Genomic DNA, 18159 nt, shown 5'->3' on the forward strand with positions numbered 1-18159 from the left:
TAATTAGACATGCATCCGATAAAGTGGGTATTCTCACATGAAAACTCATGCTCCAATATGTCTGTTAGTCTATAAGGTGCCACAGGACTCTTTGCTGCTTCTACATGATAATTATTGCTTTCCTTAAAGCCCCAACTCTTGGAGTCAAGTGGATATATGATTATTATAGCCTTCATTCTTAAAGAAAAATTTAAGTTTCTAGCCCTAGTTGCTGTGGAAAAAGCTTCAAAATGTGACCCCATTCCACCCTAAAGGCTCAAAAAGCAGAAGGCAAATAAAAAGAACATCAAATCTATTACTTTTACATAATCTCATTATTTTAAAGCCCATCTCATATCCTGATATTTAGGCGTTTGTCTCAATTTGTCCTGATATTTTGCAGAACTCTGCTTTTTTTTTTTTTTTTTGCTCCGGCAGTGACTCTCTGGATGTGTCCCGATATTTTCTTCTTCTCATCTGGTCACCCCATGAGCCTGATTCATGGTTTTTGAATATTTGGGTTTGGCAATGCTGTGAAAGTGACTTGAAAGTGTCAGTTTCACTCATGTTTGAGGTCAGTTTTGTGTCTATTAATTGTAGTGGATTAATACCCCAGAGCCCCGGGGAAGTGCAATATAAACTCAGGGAACTTTGCCCTAGTAGAATGTTTCCAAAAGTTAAATGACCTATTCCAAGCTTAGTGAACTGCAAAAAAGTGATAGAAAGTAATCTAGATTTTTCTACAACTGTTTCAGTTGTTGTCTTCAAAAGTTAGTGACAAAGTAAGAATATACATTAAAATTTTAAACTTAACCAGTACCCTTTAAGTGTCTTGACACAAGATGTCAGAACATGTTAGTATTACAGCTGAGTGGGTCTATTATTTCTTTATTTTTCTTTCTTTATATAGGAACTAGATACAGTGCTCCTGTCAGCTAATTTCTAAGTTATCTGCAAAAAACCTAGAGTTTTCAGGTGCCAAAGTAGCCCCTGAAATCACTGTTAAAGTTGCCCCGCCCCACCACCACCAAAATCTGAAAAGGTGCCCCTGAATGAAGTTGGATCCAGAGATTTTGTTCAATCAAGTACAGTAGGCTAGCTGCAAATGCCAGATCAGACCTGGATCTGAACTTCTCCAAAGTTCAGGTTTCTGGGTTTTGGTTTGTTTCTATCTGTTCTTTTATTCAACTTGGTTTGTCCCATCTGTAGTCAGGAAGCAGGAAGCAGGATTGATTCCTGTTGTTCCAGATCACAGAAGGCCACCAGCAAGAGTCAGTGCTTCGCTCAGCAGCGAGTATTGTGTATTTTTATTGCTATTCTTTGAATTGCCTCTTCACTTGGGGCCAGTCACCCTCCTCCCATCTATCTAGTACAGGGGTTCTCAAACTTCATTGCACCGCGACCCCCTTCTGACAACAAAAATTACTACAGGACCCCAGGAGGGGGACTAAAGGCTGAGGCCACCCAAGCCCTGCCACCCGGGGCCGGGGGGGAGGCAAAGCCAAAGCTCCCTCACCCCAGGCCCGGGGGCAAAAGCCGAGGTCCAATTGCTTCAGTCCCAGGCAGGGGGCCTGTAACCTTAGCCCTACTGCTCAAGGCTAAAGCCCTCAGGCTTGGGCTTTGGCCCCAAGCTCCAGCAAATCTAAGCCAGCCCTGAAGACCCCGTTAAAATGGAGTCATGACCCACTTTGGGGTCCTGACCCCCAGTTTGAGAACCACTGGTCTAGTACATCTTTTTTGGAGTCTACAAACACAACCTTCTGAACAAAATCCATGAAGGTGCATGAAGACAGCAGCCTATGCTTTAGAGCTCAGGGAAAGGGGATTGTCAGGAGAGAAGAACAAGCAGTGTTGCTTGTCCATCAAAAGATGTTTCTTACCCAAGGTTTTGGCACACAGGACCTGAACCTGCTTCTAACAAAGTCAACAGGAGTTTTGAAGTTGACATCAGTGGGTGCTGGATCAGAGCATAATTTGTAATACACATTCTTCTTCAAGTGCTTGCTCATATCGATTCCAATTAGGTGTGCAAGCGCCGTGTGCACGCTCGTCGGAAGATTTTTACCCTAGCAACACTCGGTGGGTCGGCTGGGTCGCCCCCTGGAGTGGCACTGCTATAGCGCCGGATATATACCCCTGCCGACCCAACGGCCCTTCAGTTCCTTCTTACCGCCCGTGACGGTCATTGGAACTGTGGAGCGCGGCTTTGCTGATCTCCACATCCCTAGTTACTCGTAGTTCTTTGCTCTTTACTGTGTTTATAGTTCGAGTTCTTGTAGTTATAGTTAGTGTATATAGTTGAAGGGAGGATCGGGGGTTAACCCCTTTCCTCCACCCCGGTGCGGGCCCATGCCCAAGGCACCGGGATTCAAACCATGCTCCGCGTGCCAGAAGCCGATGCCAATAGGGGATCCACACGACTCCTGCCTTAAGTGCCTAGGGGAATCCCACCTTGTTGACAAGTGCCACATTTGCAAGTCATTTAAACCAAGGATGAAGAAGGAGCGGGACTTTTGATTGGAGCAGCTCCTCATGGAGTCGGCACTTAGTCCTGCAACACCGGTACCGAGCGCCCAACAGACTGTTTAGGTAAGGAGCGCCCCTTTGGCACCGGATCACTCCGGTACCAAGAAGGAATCCCGGCACCAACCTCTACCAGCACCGACTCCTCGGCACCGCTCCCTTTCCCCGACTGGGAAACGACATAGTGCTCCGACTCCAGCCTCGCAGAAGGAGTGCTCGTCTAAGACGGTTCGTCGGGCACCGTCATCCGCTGTGGCACCGTCGACGCCGGCACCGCAGATTGCAGCTCCACCTAGCACGGCACCGTCGATTCCGGTCCCACAAGAGCCATTGAGTCAGGTGCCAGACAGCTCCCCGGCTCCTGCTGTGGCTGAGCTTGCTCTCCGTTCTACGCTGGAGACCTTCTCTATGGCAAAGGAGCTCATTGCTATGACGGAGCCGATACGTCCTCAACCCCCGGCACCGCCAGTGCAGGTCGTTCAATCCATCGGCAATCCGGCCCTGGTAAGGCCTCCTTCCGTCGGTCCACCGGGGAGACGTCATTCCAGATCACGGTCTCGCAGACGCTCTCGATCACGTCGTTCCCCCTCCCGGCGCCGCTCGCAGTCCCAGCACTGCTCTCCATCGCGATACCGGTCAAACTCGCGGCGACGTTCAACATCTCGTTCACCAGACAGATACTACTGGTACCAATCTGGCTCTCAGCACCAATCTCGGTACCATGTATCCTGCAGTCACTCCAGATGAAGGGACTCGAGATCCCAGTCGACCTCCCGGCACCGGTACGGTAGAAGGTCCCAGTCTCGCTCGCGGTACCACCATAGCTCCTGGTACCGCCCCGGGATGAGCGTCAAGAACAGTGGCACCCTTCCAGGGTCTCTCGGCATTACCGTGGCCTTCAAGACACACATCGGTATCGTCTCAGGCTGGTAGTGCATCCTACCATCAGGAGCATGACTCTGACGTCCCCAGCCAATATCCGGAGAGACAAAGCCACGAACAAGAGCCTCATCACTGGTCCTTCTGGACACCATGGGCATACCACCAGGCCCAAGGTGCCCCATCAGTGGCTCAACGGTCGACCCAGTCAGAAGACCGGGTACCAGAGGCGACAGTGAGCTGCCCTCCTCCTATGGCAGGACACTACCAGAAGGCGTGGCAGGGGGAATCGGCGGAGGCAGTCTGGCCTTCAAGGAACCCAAAGTCAAGTGCCTCCTAAACCACCAACAAGGCCCAAGTAAAACTTTTGATGGGACGCCTGAGGACAGCCCACCAGTTACCCTACCGGATTCTTCTCCCTCCTTTTTCAACCGCCTCTCCCATTTGCTCCCTGCCTGGTCCCAGCTAACCTCAGATCGTTGGGTCCTCCGCACGGTGGAAGTGGGATACCACCTCCAGTTTGTTTCAACCCCCACTCCCACCCTCCCTACCCCTCCCTCTTCAGGGACCCCTCTCATGAGCAATTCCTCTTACAAGAGGTCCAGGCGCTCCTAAAACTGGGAGCCATAGAGGAGGTGCCAAAAGACATGAGGGGCAAGGGGTTCTATTCCCGCTACTTCTTAATCCCCAAGGCAAAGGGGGGTCTACGACCGATCCTAGACCTGCGAGAACTCAACAAATTCATGATAAAGCTGAAGTTCCGCATGGTATCCCTGGAGACCATCATCCCATCCCTGGATCCAGGAGACTGGTATGCCGCCCTCGATATGAAGGATGCCTATTTCCACATCGCCATTTATCCACCACATAGACGGTATCTCCGTTTTGTGGTCAACCACCAACACTTTCAGTTCACAGTACTTCCCTTTGGCCTTTCTGCAGCTCCAAGGGTCTTCACCAAATGCATGGCTGTAGTAGCCGCCTCCCTCTGGCGTTGTTGAGTTCACGTCTACCCGTATCTCGACGATTGGCTCATTCGAGGGACTTCCCAATCACAAGTATCGCAGCACCTGTACATCATCAGAGACCTCTTCGGGAGCGTAGGCCTCATGATCAACACAGAAAAGTCTACTCTGACACCCACGCAAAGAATAGACTTCATCGGAGCTGTTCTGGACTCCAATCTGGCCAGAGCCTGCCTCCCTCAGTCGCGTTTTCAAACAATGGCTTCAATAATTCGAAGTCTTCAATCCTTTCCGACAACGTTGGTGCGCACCTGCCTCAGCCTAGTAGGTCACATGACCTCCTGCACCTTCATGACCAAGTTACGCGAGGCTACGTCTCCATCCCTTCCAAACCTGGCTTGCTTCAATATACCATCCACACAGAGACAGTCTGGATTCGATCCTCACTATCCCCAGGAAGGTTTGACTCCCTCACTTGGTGGTTAGACCCCTCTCTGGTCTGCGCAGGGATGCCATTCCACCCACCGCAACCCTCGGTGGCCCTAAACACAGATGCATCATCTCTGGGTTGGGGTGCCCACCTCGGGAGCCTTCACACTCAAGGCCTTTGGTTGCCCCAAGAACTGGCCTTGCACATCAACATGAGGGAGCTGAGAGCAGTCCATCTAGCATGCCAGGTGTTTCGGGACCATCTACAAGGCCGTTGTGTATCAGTGTTCACGGACAACACAACGGCCATGTTTTACATAAACAAGCAGGGCGAGGCACGCTCCTCCCTCCTTTGTCAAGAAGTCATCTGCCTCTGGGACTTTTGCATAGCCCACTCTATCGATTTGGTAGCGTCTTTTCTCCCAGGAGTGCAGAACACCCTGGCAGATCACCTCAGCAGGTCCTTCCTGTCTCACGAGTGGTTGATTCATCCGGATGTTATCCATTCTGTTTTCCGGAGGTGGGACTTTCCCCACATAGACCTCTTTGCCTCCCGAGGGAACATGAAATGCCAGGTGTTCTGCTCCTTCCAAGGACGCTCCCCAGGCTCCCTCTCAGACGCATTCCTGATCCCGTGGAAGAGGAACCTACTTTATGCCTTTCCACCATTTCCACTCATCCACAGAGTCCCACTCAAGCTCCGCAGGGACAGAGCCCACCTGATCCTCATTGCTCCAGCGTGGCCGAGGCAGCATTGGTACACCCTGTTGTTTGACCTCTCAGTGGCAGACCCGATCCCCCTGCCACTCTGGTTGGACCTCATAACACAGGACTTCAGCAGGCTTCACCATCCGGACCTGCAATCTCTTCATCTCACAGCATGGCTGCTGTGTGGTTGAGCCAGTCTGAGTTGGGCTGCTCTGCCTCGGTACAACAGGTGCTCTTGGGCAGTATAAAGCCTTCCACTAGGATGACATATCTCGCCAAGTGGAAGCATTTCTCCTGCTGGTACGCTCAGAGTAACTTAGTCCCCGGACAGGTATCTGTCCCTACTGTCCTGGATTACCAATGGTCCCTGAAAGAGCAGAGCCTGGCAGTCTCTTCTGTAAAGGTGCATCTGGCAGCTATTTCCGCCTTCCACCCCGGGGAAAGTGGCCGTTCAATCTTTTCTCACCCCATAGTTTCCAGATTCCTTAAGGGATTGGAACGGTTGTACCCTCAAGTCAGATGCCCGACCCCTACCTGGGATCTAAACCTGGTGCTAGCCAAGTTTATAGGTGCCCCTTTTGAGCCTCTGGCCACCTGCTCACTGCTGTATCTCTCTTGGAAGACAGCCTTCCTCGTCGCTATCACCTCGGCAAGACGAGTATCGGAGCTTCGGGCTTTGACAGCGGATCCCCCGTATACGGTATTCCACAAGGACAAGGTACAGCTGCGACCGCACTCCTCTTTCCTCCCTAAGGTGGTGTCTGCTTTTTATGTCAATCAAGACATCTTTCTCCCAGTCTTTTTCCCAAAGCTGCACTCATCGCGTCGGGAACAACAACTACATACCTTGGATGTCCGCAAGGCTCTCGCCTTTTATATCGAGAGAACCAAACCCTTCCGACGTTTGCCTCAGTTCTTTGTAGCTGTGGCAGACCAGATGAAAAGCATGCCGGTCTCTTCCCAATGAATTTCGTCTTGGGTGACCTCCTGCATCTGAACATGCTATGAATTGGCTCACATTTCTGGCTAGCCATCTCACCTCCCATTCTACTTGGGCGTAAGCCTCATCTGCCGCTTTCCTGGCCCATGTCCCCATCCAGGAAATATGTCGCGCTGCTACCTGATCATCGATTCACACCTTTGCCTCACATTACGCATTGGTTCAACAGTCCAGAGATGATGCAGCCTTTGGCTCAGCAGTTTTGAATTCTGCAACATCTCACTCCAACCCCACCGCCTAGGTAAGGCTTGGGAATCACCTAATTGGAATTGATATGAGCAAGCACTTGAAGAAGAAAAGACTGTTACTCACCTTTGTAACTGTTGTTCTTCGAGATGTGTTGCTCATATCCATTCCAAACCCACCCTCCTTCCCCACTGTCGGAGTAGCCGGCAAGAAGGAACTGAAGGGCCGTTGGGTCGGCAGGGGTATATATCCGGCACTATAGCGGCGCCATTCCAGGGGGCAACCCAGCCGACCCACCGAGTGTTGCTAGGGTAAAAATCTTCCGATGAGCGTGCACGCGGCGCGCACACACCTAATTGGAATGGATATGAGCAACACATCTCGAAGAACAACAGTTACAAAGGTGAGTAACCGTCTTTTACCTTTCACTTACATATCTGGGAATCTAGTGAATCCTGCAGTATCTAAATCAGGGGTCTCAAACTCAACTTACCTTTAGGGCCAGTGCCAGTCCTCAAATCCTCCCAGCAGGCCAATAATGTCACTGAAGATGGTGTTCAGAAAAGAAAACGTTTATGTTGTATTTTTTTATTTCGAATTTCTTAGAAATAATAAAATTGTCATACAATTTTATACAATTCTTTGCCTGCCGGAGAGTTATTAGTGTTTGCCAGACACCTGGCAAATCTTCAGTTCTGTCAGTTTGTTGATGTTTGGCCTCAGTGACTGAGCAGTTGAAACTTTCAGGATTGCAGCAAGGTGTGCATCGGATAGTTGTGTTCGGTATTTTGACTTGTTTATATTCATTGTGGAAAAAAGTGATGCTGCCTCCAGGGCTGACTCTGCCTGGCAACTAATGATGCTGCCTCTATGGCTGACTCTGCCCAGCGACTAGTGATGATATCTCTGTCCCTCTCCTCCAGCCAACGGGAGCTGCGGGCTGCAGTTGGGAGGTTCTCAGGCTGCAGATGGCCCACGGGCCGGGACTTTGACATTACATCATTGTACGACAACATTGCATTCTCTTATCACAATTCAACAACATCACAAGAGGTGGCAGCAGTATCACAACATTGCAAGGCCATAAATACATCTGGGACAAATAACTGTCCTGTGAGCTGGGCTTGCAGAATAGATGGGTGAGAAGTTGGGACTGTTTCATAACTTGATTCTGGACTGGATGGCTAATCCTAGTCTTGCCTTGTGCTTGATTGGTTGGTTGGTGATATTTATTTTGTCTGTGAATCAATTTCAGGGAGCTTCCCAAAATGGTCAGCGCAGAAGAGTTTCATCAGAAGGAAGAAGAATGTGAAAAGCTGAAGGAACAGAAGAGAGTCTTGGAGCAAAAGTAGGAGATTTGTAAATATTCCTCCAGAACTTACCTTTCTACAAAGAGTCTGATCCTTCTCCCAACACTGTAACCCCTCTATGCCTTCTTGGCAGCCGAAGTGTCCCTCCCCAGATTCTCAGTCTCCTTGAGCAGTGTGTACTACTGGCTGCAGTGAGATGGGAGACTGTGGCAGCTCTGTGTCTGTCCCAGTATCCAAGTGCAGATGAAAGAGGCAAGCTCTCAAGACAAAACCCAAGTGCTGTTTAGACCATGCTAGCTGCCACTTGTGGAATATCACTGTGATGGTGATACTTTTCCAGACAGAATCTGGCACACCCAGATGCTTATTGGTGAGGGGGATATGAGTTTGGGATTGGGAACTGCAGAGTGGAAGTTGTGTGCTTGTGAATTACATGGCAATTATTAAAGTATTTCAGGCTTATTATTAGCTATCACTTTATGAATTAAAAGCCCAAAAGCCCCTTAGTCCTTTGTATTTAGCACTTTCATTTTAAAATGAACTTTTTCACCTCCTTCTGGCCCTAGATTGGACCTTGTCTTGGCCAATGCAATGAGAAGCCATAAGTTCTCTGAGAACTTGAATGACCCCTGTCGATTATCAGCTGTGTTGGAGATGTACGACAGGCTCAGGATACATGAATGGGAGAAAGCCAAATGTGCTGCAAGTGTCTCCACCTTTCCAATGACGTATGAAAAAGGTAGCACGATAATTAAGGTTTGTTCCTATTCATATCCTAGAACTCAAATGTATAAAGTATGGAAAAAATAATAGCACTGTAGGAAACTAGATGTGACCTAAGCACCTCTTGATGACAACTGGCTGAGGACATAGAGGTATGGGGATCCCTTGGGTTCATCAAAAGAATGTCATATATGGTCTGTAATGAAAGCCTGTGTCACACGTAACATCATAATCAGCGTAAAAGGAATGTATGGAGAATATGTGAGGAGTTAAGTGTATCCACTGAAAATTAGGTTCTGTGGGACTGGTAGTTGAAGGCAGGTCACTCAAAGGCAGTGCACCATGAGATAAACTCTCCCGACAAGAGGAGGAAGATACTTATCTCTCTGGTGGGCCGTTATGTGTCTTACAATAAAATTCTATTCCCATACTGAGTCAAATGTTCATTAAGAGTTTGCAGAAACTTCAGAAGGAAATTAACTGAAAGGGATAAACAGCTAAGGGAGCCCTGTTTTCAGATGAAGATCAGAGGTCTGGCTTGGTATATCTAGGGGGTGCAGAGAGATATTCTGGCATCCTTCAATCAGTGAAGACAAATTCCCAGCGGGCTTGATCTTATGAAAGGGGGATCTCAGCCATCCTGGTTGAAAATGCTGGGGAAAGGACTTGAAGTAAACTATCCTGTAAGAAAGTGGTTCTAAACCAGGGGCATGTGTACTCCTGGGAGTACACAGAGATCTTCTGGGCGTACATCAACTCACCTAGATGTTTGCCTAACTTAATGACAGGTTACATAAAAAGCACTGGCAAAGTCAGTACAAACTAAAATTTCATACAGACAATGACTTGTTTATACTGCTCTGTATACTATATGCTGAAATGTAAGCACAATATTTACATTCTGCTTGATTTATTTTATAACTATATATACAGTAAAAATGAGAAAGGAAGCAATTTTTCAGTGACAGTGTGCTGTGACATTTTTGTATTTTTATGTCTGATTTTGTAAGCAAGTTGTTTTTAAGTGCAGTGAAACTGGGGTATGTTAGACAAATCAGACTCCTGAAAGGGGTACAGTAGTCTGGAAAGGTTGATAACCACTGCTGTAAGAGATGGGAATATTTTCTGACTTTAGTTTAGGCTCTAGCAAGCACGTTATGGTTTTGTTTTCTATGTAACTGTTTCCAATATTCTTACTTATTACCATTTGAATCTTTGCCCTTTAACAAAAAACGTATTATTCTTTCACTATCAATATATCTAAGCGCTGTGTGTTAAATTCAGTGGTGATCCTGAATTGAATCTAGTAAGGTGGTATGTACTTTTCCTCTGGCAGCAGAGAATCTGAGAATTCTTCTTCAAGATGCGTCCCTATGGTTGCTCCACTTTAGGTGTATTTGCACCCCTGCACCTCTAATCAGGGACTTTAGGTAGCAGTGTCCATTTGGCCTTTATATATACACTCACCCTCCCACATGGTCTGCCTTGAGTCTAACTAGCACTGCATAGGCAAACCACCATCAGTTCCTTCTCAATCACCTTCGGCCTCAAACAGAACGTGTAGCGGTCCATTGACTACTTAACTTTCTTTATATTGGTAGCAGATAGTTAGAGTTCATAGTGATTTGTAGAGTTTCCTTTTCTTTTGCAGTGCCTTTGGCACAGGGGTTCTCAAACTGGGGGTCATGATCCCTCAGGGGGTCATGAGATTATTAAGTGGGAGGCCATGAGCTGTCAGCCTCTATCCTCAAATCCTGCTTTGCATCCAGCATTTATAATAGTGTTTAATATAAAAAATGTGTTTTTAATTTATTGGGGAGGGTTGCACTCAGAGGCTTGCTATGTGAAAGGGGTCATCAGTGCAAAAGTTTGAGAACCACTGCTTTAGAGCTTCTTTTTTTTCAATTAAAAAAACCCAACCTTTTTGTCTTTCAACTGTTCTGTTCCTCCTTTTGCTGTGGTATCACCCCTATAGGGGCATGCCAAGTTCCCCTGGCTTCAGGAGGTGCCTGTCCTCCAATGAGACAATCCCAGTGACGGACGGACACTCTTATTGTGTCCAGTGCCTTGGAGAGGCACATATTCCCCAGAAGTACACCTTCTACCAGCAACTAAAAGTCAGATCCCAAAAGAACCAGGAGTTGAAGTTAGAACTTTTCCTCACGGAGGGTGCTCTTAGGCTGGCAACTGACCCAGATCCTGAATCCTCTCCAGGATGAAGATCATCCCTGGAGCCTTCAACCTCCAGGGAAGTGGAAACACAGAGAAATTCAACTGACTCCTCCTGCAAAGCCTTCAGAAAATGGTCTCCAAGCTTCCAGCCAACCCCTTGGCCTGCCAGAGGTGATCCCCCATGCGTTTGGTCACTTTAGCACTAACAGCTCCAAAGCACAGCACCCAGAAATTTTAGGGACCCCACAGTATGAGCTCTGCCTTACCGCCTAAAGACCCAAAGAGAAAGGCACTGAAGCAACAGCACTGCCTACCAGAGATAAGGACAGACACTATAAACCACCTCTAAAAAATTGGCACTGACAAAAAGATCCTTGGCACAGAGTGCTTCAAAGCAGCCTTTGTCAGAGCATGCCTCCCACAGCAGGCTATCAGTACAGATCAGTCAGCACCGGGCAATCCCTGATGGTATCAGGCCTATCAGTAGTATCACAGGAGTTCTCGAGTGACCTTATGGTCACAGAGGAGCCAGAATCCCTGCTACTCAGTACTGGAGCTTTGCTACTGGGCATGTCTCGGTCCCCAGAACCACCAATAGCATTGGGCCATTTGCCTCCAGTCAGCCTCACTCTTCTCCAGTGGGGAGTCAGATAGTCTCCAAGATGACAATGTTTCTCTGATCTCACACCATAACCCACCATTGCAACACTGGGGATTGCACCCGCGTTCCAACCATCAATCTTCCTGGTATGGTCACCGTGGGTACCACCACCCATGCCCTTCCCCACCCCCAGTGGCCATACTGGGATCCGTGGGCAGTCTACAGGCCCCACACTCGTCAGGCATTGCATGTCTCCCATAGAGAGTCCACTAGATGTTTCCCTACAACTTCGATATCCAGAGCCCTGGAACCCGAAGAAGAAACTTACGAGGAGCAGGAGGCTAGACTAGAGATAGAAACTACCCCACTGGCAAATATCTCCTTCTCCTCACCAGATGAGGTTGTAATGCCCCATCCTCCATCACTGGCCAATGACTGTAAGCTCTTCCAACACTTCACTAAGAGGGTGGTGGATGCACTACAAATTCCTCTTGAGGAGGTGAAAGACTTCTACTATAAATGGTTAGACATACTGCACACTCCCTCCTCTTCAAGAATCACCCTCCCAATCAACAAGGTGCTTATGTACCCTGCCAAGGTCATCTGGCAGACACTAGACTCCATTGCACCAACATGCAAAAGGTCTGACAAAAAGTATTACATGTCCCCTAAGGAAGCAGACTTCCTCTTCATGCACCCTCAGCTTAATTCTATAGTTGTGGATGTGGTTAATGCACAGGAAAGCAACATCATACCAAGTCGACCAAGGGTGTTTTCCGAGATGATCTCCATTGTAGTGGCACACCTATGAACGTGAGATATTGTCATCCACCCATACCTGGATGACTTCCTTCTTTAGGCTTATTCCTTCCAAGATTCCCTGCAAGCCACCCAGATGATTATGCACATGTTTGTGCAGCTGGGTCTACAACTCAACACCCAGAAATTGATCTTGACCTCACTGCAATGTCTGCAGTTCACTGAGGCCAAAGTCGACACAGTGCAAACAAGAGCATTCCTCCCACTGCACAGATCCCACACCCTTAGGAGTCTCATAGAGACAGTCCAGGCCAGCCTCCAAATGCTAGCCAGAAATTTTCTCCAACTTCTTGGGCACATGGTGGAATGCACTCTTATGACTCCACACACTTGGTTGTTCATGAGATGTTTGCAGATGTGGCTCAGATCTGTCTACTCTCGGAACAAGGACGGGCTGAACAAGCTGCTATCGATGCCCTCCAGGGTCAAATACTCCCCGGACTGTGGAAAGAACCACACAACGTCCATGCAGACATTCCAGTCACAGAACCCACATTAACAGTGATTCTAAGAACAGACACATCTCTAATAGGCTGGGGAGCCCACCTAATGACTGCAAAGTCCAGGGCAAGTGCGGGGAGGGATAGTTCAGTGGTTTGAGCATTGGCCTGCTAAACCCAGGGCTGTGAGCCGAATCCTTGAGGGGGGCATTTAGGGATCTAGGGCAAAAATCTGTCTGGGGATTGGTCCTGCTTTGAGCAGGGGGTTGGACTAGACAACAGGTCCCTTCCAACCCTGATATTCTAAGTGGTTTCCCATGGAAGCAGTTTATCATATCAATCTTTTACTGTTAAGAGCTGTCAGAAATGCCAGTGAACACTTTCTCCCATTCATCAGGGTTACTCACACAAAAGTCCTGACGGACAGTATAATCTGCATGTTTTACATAAATCACCAAGGAAGCACCAGATGCATGGAAATGCTGAAACTTTTGGAACTGATGCATCTACCACAATGTGCTCCTTTCAGCCACTTACCTACCAGGGATATAAAATGTGACAGCTGACAATCTCAGTCAGAATTTCTCACACAATCACAAATGGGAAATGAATGCAGCAGTGCTCCACAACATATTCATCCTATGGAGCACTATGACAATAGATCTGTTTGCTACTTACCAGAACAAGAAATGTCTCCACTACTGTTCCAATTTTGGACTAGGGAAACAATTCCTGGGGGATGCTCTCATCTTCTCACAGGGCAGGGAACTATTGTAGGCCTTTCTCCTGTTCCCTCTGATGTCCAATGTCCTGTTAAAGTTATGGCGAGAAAAAGCAAAAGTTACACTGATTATTCCCTCTTGGCCAAGACAAGTTTGATACCCATATCTTGCACAGTTGGCAGTATGTCCTCTGATTCCTCTTCAGCCCATTCCCCACCTGCTCTCCCAAAAGGACAGGTGGATTCTTCATCCCAACTTACAGATCTTTCAGCTCCAGGGTTGGCACCTTCTTGGTTCCAACACTTAGAGAGTGAATGCTCTGAGGAGGTGAAAGAGGTGTTAACTACATAATAGGAAACTGGGGACTCATCCTAGTTACTTTAAAAAATGGAAACAATTCCAAATTTGATGTGATTCCAAACCCAACATCTTCCTCCTTCCCTTTGATCCTAGACTACATGCTAGACCTCAGAAGGTGTGGGTTCTCTCTTAGCTCTTAGCAAAGTACATCTAACAGCCTTCCACCATCCAGTGGACGGATGTTCAGTATTCGCCCAACCAACGACATGCCTTAAAGGCAAGGGAAACCTCTTTCCACATGTCAGATCACCCACTCCAACCTGGGACCTCAATCTAGTTTTGAGAACCTTGACTAGACCACCTTTCAAGCCTATGGCCACTTGTTCTGTGTTACACCTATCCATGAAGATGGCATTTCTAGTGGCCATTACCTCAGCGCCTGGAGGCCACACCCCAAATTCCTCCCAAGGTAGTTTCCTCCTTTCATATGAACCAGCTAATTCATCTCCCCGTATTTTTTTCCAAAACCACATCGTGCCAACAGGGAGGCAACACTACATATGCTGGATGTTAGGAGAGCCCTGGCATTGTATTTGGACAGAACTAAGGACTTGAAGCAGTCTCTCAAACTCTTTCTTTCATTCAAGGAAAGATCCAAGGGCTCCGCAGTACCAGCTCAAAGAGTCTCCAAATGGGTCTCCAGTTGCGTTAACCACTGTTACTATGCACGTAACCCGCTGTCTCCATCAGAGATCCACACGCACACCACAAGATCTGTTTCCACGCGGTTGCATTTGTTAAAGATGTCCTCATCTCAGAAAAGTGTAGAGTGGCAACCTGAGTCTCTGCCCATACTTTCACAGATCACTGTGTGACCACCCGGGACTCTGTCTCTGATGCCATCTTCGGCTCTACCGTACTATCGTCAGTAGCAGACCCCACTCCGAAGCCTCCCTGAACGGATGGTTCATGCGCCACCCATGTTGACGACTCAGTTGTTAGCTCTTATTTTCCAGCCAGTGGGAGGCACCCACACTGGCACTCAGTTGATTAACCTCAACAGATTACTGCGATAGCTTCAATCCCTGCTGGCTGAAGCATTTTTGCACATGGATTCAAGGTGCATTTCTACTGATTGAGGGATGTTACAGTCGAATGACCTCTCTACTGAAGATGAGATTTAAGTCTTGTACGTACTGCACCATGACTCTTGATCCTCATCAATATTTACAATGATCTGTTGTTATCTTTGCACCGCAGGCTGTGTTTTCCATATGTGAAGAAGAGCTGTCACAAAGACTGGAGCGAATTTTTGAACTCCTTGAGATTCCAGTTTTGAAGAAAACCACAAGCCTCTTTGACAGCCAACAGGTATTTAACCTTATAGTGCAGTAGGACTTGGGTAGCAGCGGGAAGCTGGGTAACCTGCTTAGATCTGCCACCTCTCTACAGTCTTATTCACACAAGGGAAATATCTCAAATGTCCCACAGGTGCTAAACCTGGTTCCTCACCACCAGTGTGAGCGAAGCTGGAAGCCCTAACGTAGACAGGCAGCTACAATGGAAATAACCTGAGCTAAATTGTGAGCTGTGCAGGACAGGCAGAGCAGAGGGGAGAACTGTGATTCCTTTATGATTGTAATTGGTATGATGGGAGAATGGCTGAGTCATATATAGTATGGTAGGTCACACGACTGAGACACTAATTCTGTCATTGACTGTCTGGAATGCACCTACAAGAATTAGAAACCTCCTTCCAATCCCATGTCTCAGTCTAGGCATTTGCCTGAACCCTGGGAGATGGAAGTTTCCAAATCACTGTTGGGCCAATAACCAGGAAGTGGATTATTCCCATTGCATATTGGCTAAGGCAGGCTGTTTTGTTCTTTGTTTGGTTTGTAGCTGCCCCCTGGGCTGTCAGGAGAGATAAAAAATCACCTTAAACATCTCTATTTTAACTATGGAGAAGACTTTTACCAAGCCAAGAGTAGGGTGAGTAAATACTAAGCCTGGGAAGGGGGTTCCATTTCCAAACATGTCTGTGAAACTCACGGTATTGAAAGACACCCCACTGAGTTCTGTGCTGTATCGTCCACATCTACCAGGGGGCTGGGATTCACCAAACTCCAAGAATTTTCCTGTCCAGCCCCTCCCTTTTACTCCTCTTTCCGCCCCCCTCAAAGTGGACATTGTGGAAACCCCTCTGGCTGAGGAGCTCTGGATGTTCCTCCCTTCATAGCCTGCTGATACCACTCCTTACATCAGTCAGAAGTGGCTCACAGAGTGTCTATATCTGGTTTTCATGTTTTGTCATGAGAGGTGGACGTATACTATCTTGTGTTATGTGGAAATGGGAAAACAGTAAATGGGTAGAACCCAAGTTTCAGTAACCATATTCCAACTCTACAAGACCAGACTCTGTCCTGTTTCTTGTGGTAAAAGTATATGAGCTGCAATGGCGCTGCTGCATCACTTTGCAGCTCTTTCTCCTGTCGCCTGCAAAGCTCTGTTTGGAGGGATGGGGATATGGGGATCAAAGGCAGCCAATGGCTACTGGCATTATGCCAGGTCTCTGGCATTCTGAACCCAAGAACCTCTCCAGACGAGAGATAAGAGAAAATAAAGGATCCTCAGACATGCCTTTCCTACTACCATCAATTCTGGGTTAGGAATTCACTTACTGATATTAGTCCATATTTAGAAGCGGCAAAGTGAGTCGAAGGGTGGAGGTAGAGTCTGCTTTATAATTATTATAACAACATCGCAAAGTGCCTACAATAATCACTGTCCTCGCTTTATTTCAGCTTGCTTTTGCTCCTGATCAACAGAGGTTTCAGCCACTTGTAAAGTTCACAGCAAAGTGCTATAAAATTTACTGTTTGTTGCTTCTTCAGAACCCGCCCATTAAAGTTATGTGGCCTACAGACGGAAGAATCCAAACAGCTTACATAGAGCATGTGGACAAGAAAGTGATAGAAAGCTCTATTCAAATAAAGTTTCTGTGGCCAGTGCTGACCTGTGGGAACCAGCTAGTTAGAAAGGGTGTAATCTATGATTAAAAGTAGTGGCTGTTTGGAGTCAAATTAAACCCCTGTGTTGAAAAGCAATAAAAAGCAAGTAAACCTGCAGCCTGGTGGTATGTGTCTTTTTTTTAATCCAGCAAATTCCTGGGTTTTAGCTCGTGTAATTTAGCTTTGGAGGGGGAGAAGACAGGAGAGTGTAGGATTTACAAATAGGGTATTATACGTCTCCAGATATCTCATGGAAAACATTTTTCTTAGAAATACTTTTGCTCCTGCCTGTCTCAAACTGTAGGAACTTATTATCCCTGATTACTTCCAAGTGTCATTTGTGTGAAAACAGAATCTCCATTTTTAAATTATCGGCTGCTTACTCTCCACAGTTGGGAGTCACAGTCCACTGCATGTGACATTGTCACAATATAGCTCCACAACAAACAGGATCATGCCTTCTGCTGGAGAATAAGCAGCAGGAGGGGATAAAGATGAGGTGTTAAGGAGCAAGTATCCTGTTTGCATGAAAATGTACTTAGTAATCAAGAATTAGGAAAGGGAAATGCAGGACATGGTGATATCAACCTTGAGTTCCAGGACTCACTAGACTCACCAGCATCACAGAGATCAAAGGCTGAGTATACATAAGTGACCAGTAGTAGATGTCAAAGGATGATTGGAGCCCAGTAGGAATGCAGCCTCACCTCCTATCGACCCATTAGAACCTAGCTGCTTCTCTTGAAGTGCTAGGTTTAACTAATCCTTCCACCATCTGTAACATTTGGTCCCCATTCCTGCCTCTCTTCTTCAACCCTAGATTAGATAGGCTGGGCAGGGAGCAGAGTGCTGCTGCAAAGCTGCTATTATAAAGGCACAAACAATGCTTTCAAACCCACAGGCAGAAATCAAAAGTAACAAGGAGTTTCTGTAAAAGTTGTATTTTTTTACTAATGGGGGCACACAGAGAGGAAAAATGGAGGTGGAGGATGAGTGAGAGAGAGTGTGTGTGTGTGTGTGTGTGTGTGTGTGTGTGTCAGAGAATCTCACTAGCCCAGCCTCACCTCCTGATCCAAAAAGGTAATATCCCACCAATGCTCTGGAGACCCTGCCAATATACCCTAGGATCTTCCTAATCCCCAAATTGTGCCATCAGTTTAGCTCTGTGTTTGTGAGTAAGAATTGACCATTGTTAAGCAGCATTCATACCAGAGTGATGTCAGGTCAAGTTCAATGTGTGCTGTGGTTTTTAAATAATTACATCTAAATTATTCAATCATTTCAACCTTATTAAGAACAAAATTCTGATCAATTCTAGGTCTTTCCTCCACAGCAATCAGCAACACTCAGTTATCCCCTAAGAACCTGGACAGTGTCTGAGTTTACAAGAGG

General features: G+C 47.2%; 1 protein-coding gene across 2 annotated transcripts in view; it reads left to right on the forward strand.

Annotated features, from left to right (window-relative positions):
- Positions 1-16884, forward strand: part of LOC116838140 (uncharacterized) — a 42151-nt gene extending 25267 nt beyond the window's left edge. For both annotated transcript variants that reach the window (XM_075067717.1, XM_075067718.1), the window contains 5 exons: positions 7925-8017; positions 8546-8735; positions 15017-15127; positions 15659-15748; positions 16561-16884. In XM_075067717.1, coding sequence (XP_074923818.1) covers positions 7925-8017; positions 8546-8735; positions 15017-15127; positions 15659-15748; positions 16561-16815 — 739 coding nt within the window. In that variant the 3' untranslated portion in view covers positions 16816-16884. The remainder of the gene's footprint in view (positions 1-7924; positions 8018-8545; positions 8736-15016; positions 15128-15658; positions 15749-16560) is intronic.
- The last annotated feature ends 1275 nt before the right edge of the window (positions 16885-18159 follow it).

This window comes from Chelonoidis abingdonii, chromosome 1, assembly GCF_003597395.2.
Source record: "Chelonoidis abingdonii isolate Lonesome George chromosome 1, CheloAbing_2.0, whole genome shotgun sequence".
Lineage (NCBI taxonomy): Eukaryota > Metazoa > Chordata > Testudines > Testudinidae > Chelonoidis > Chelonoidis abingdonii.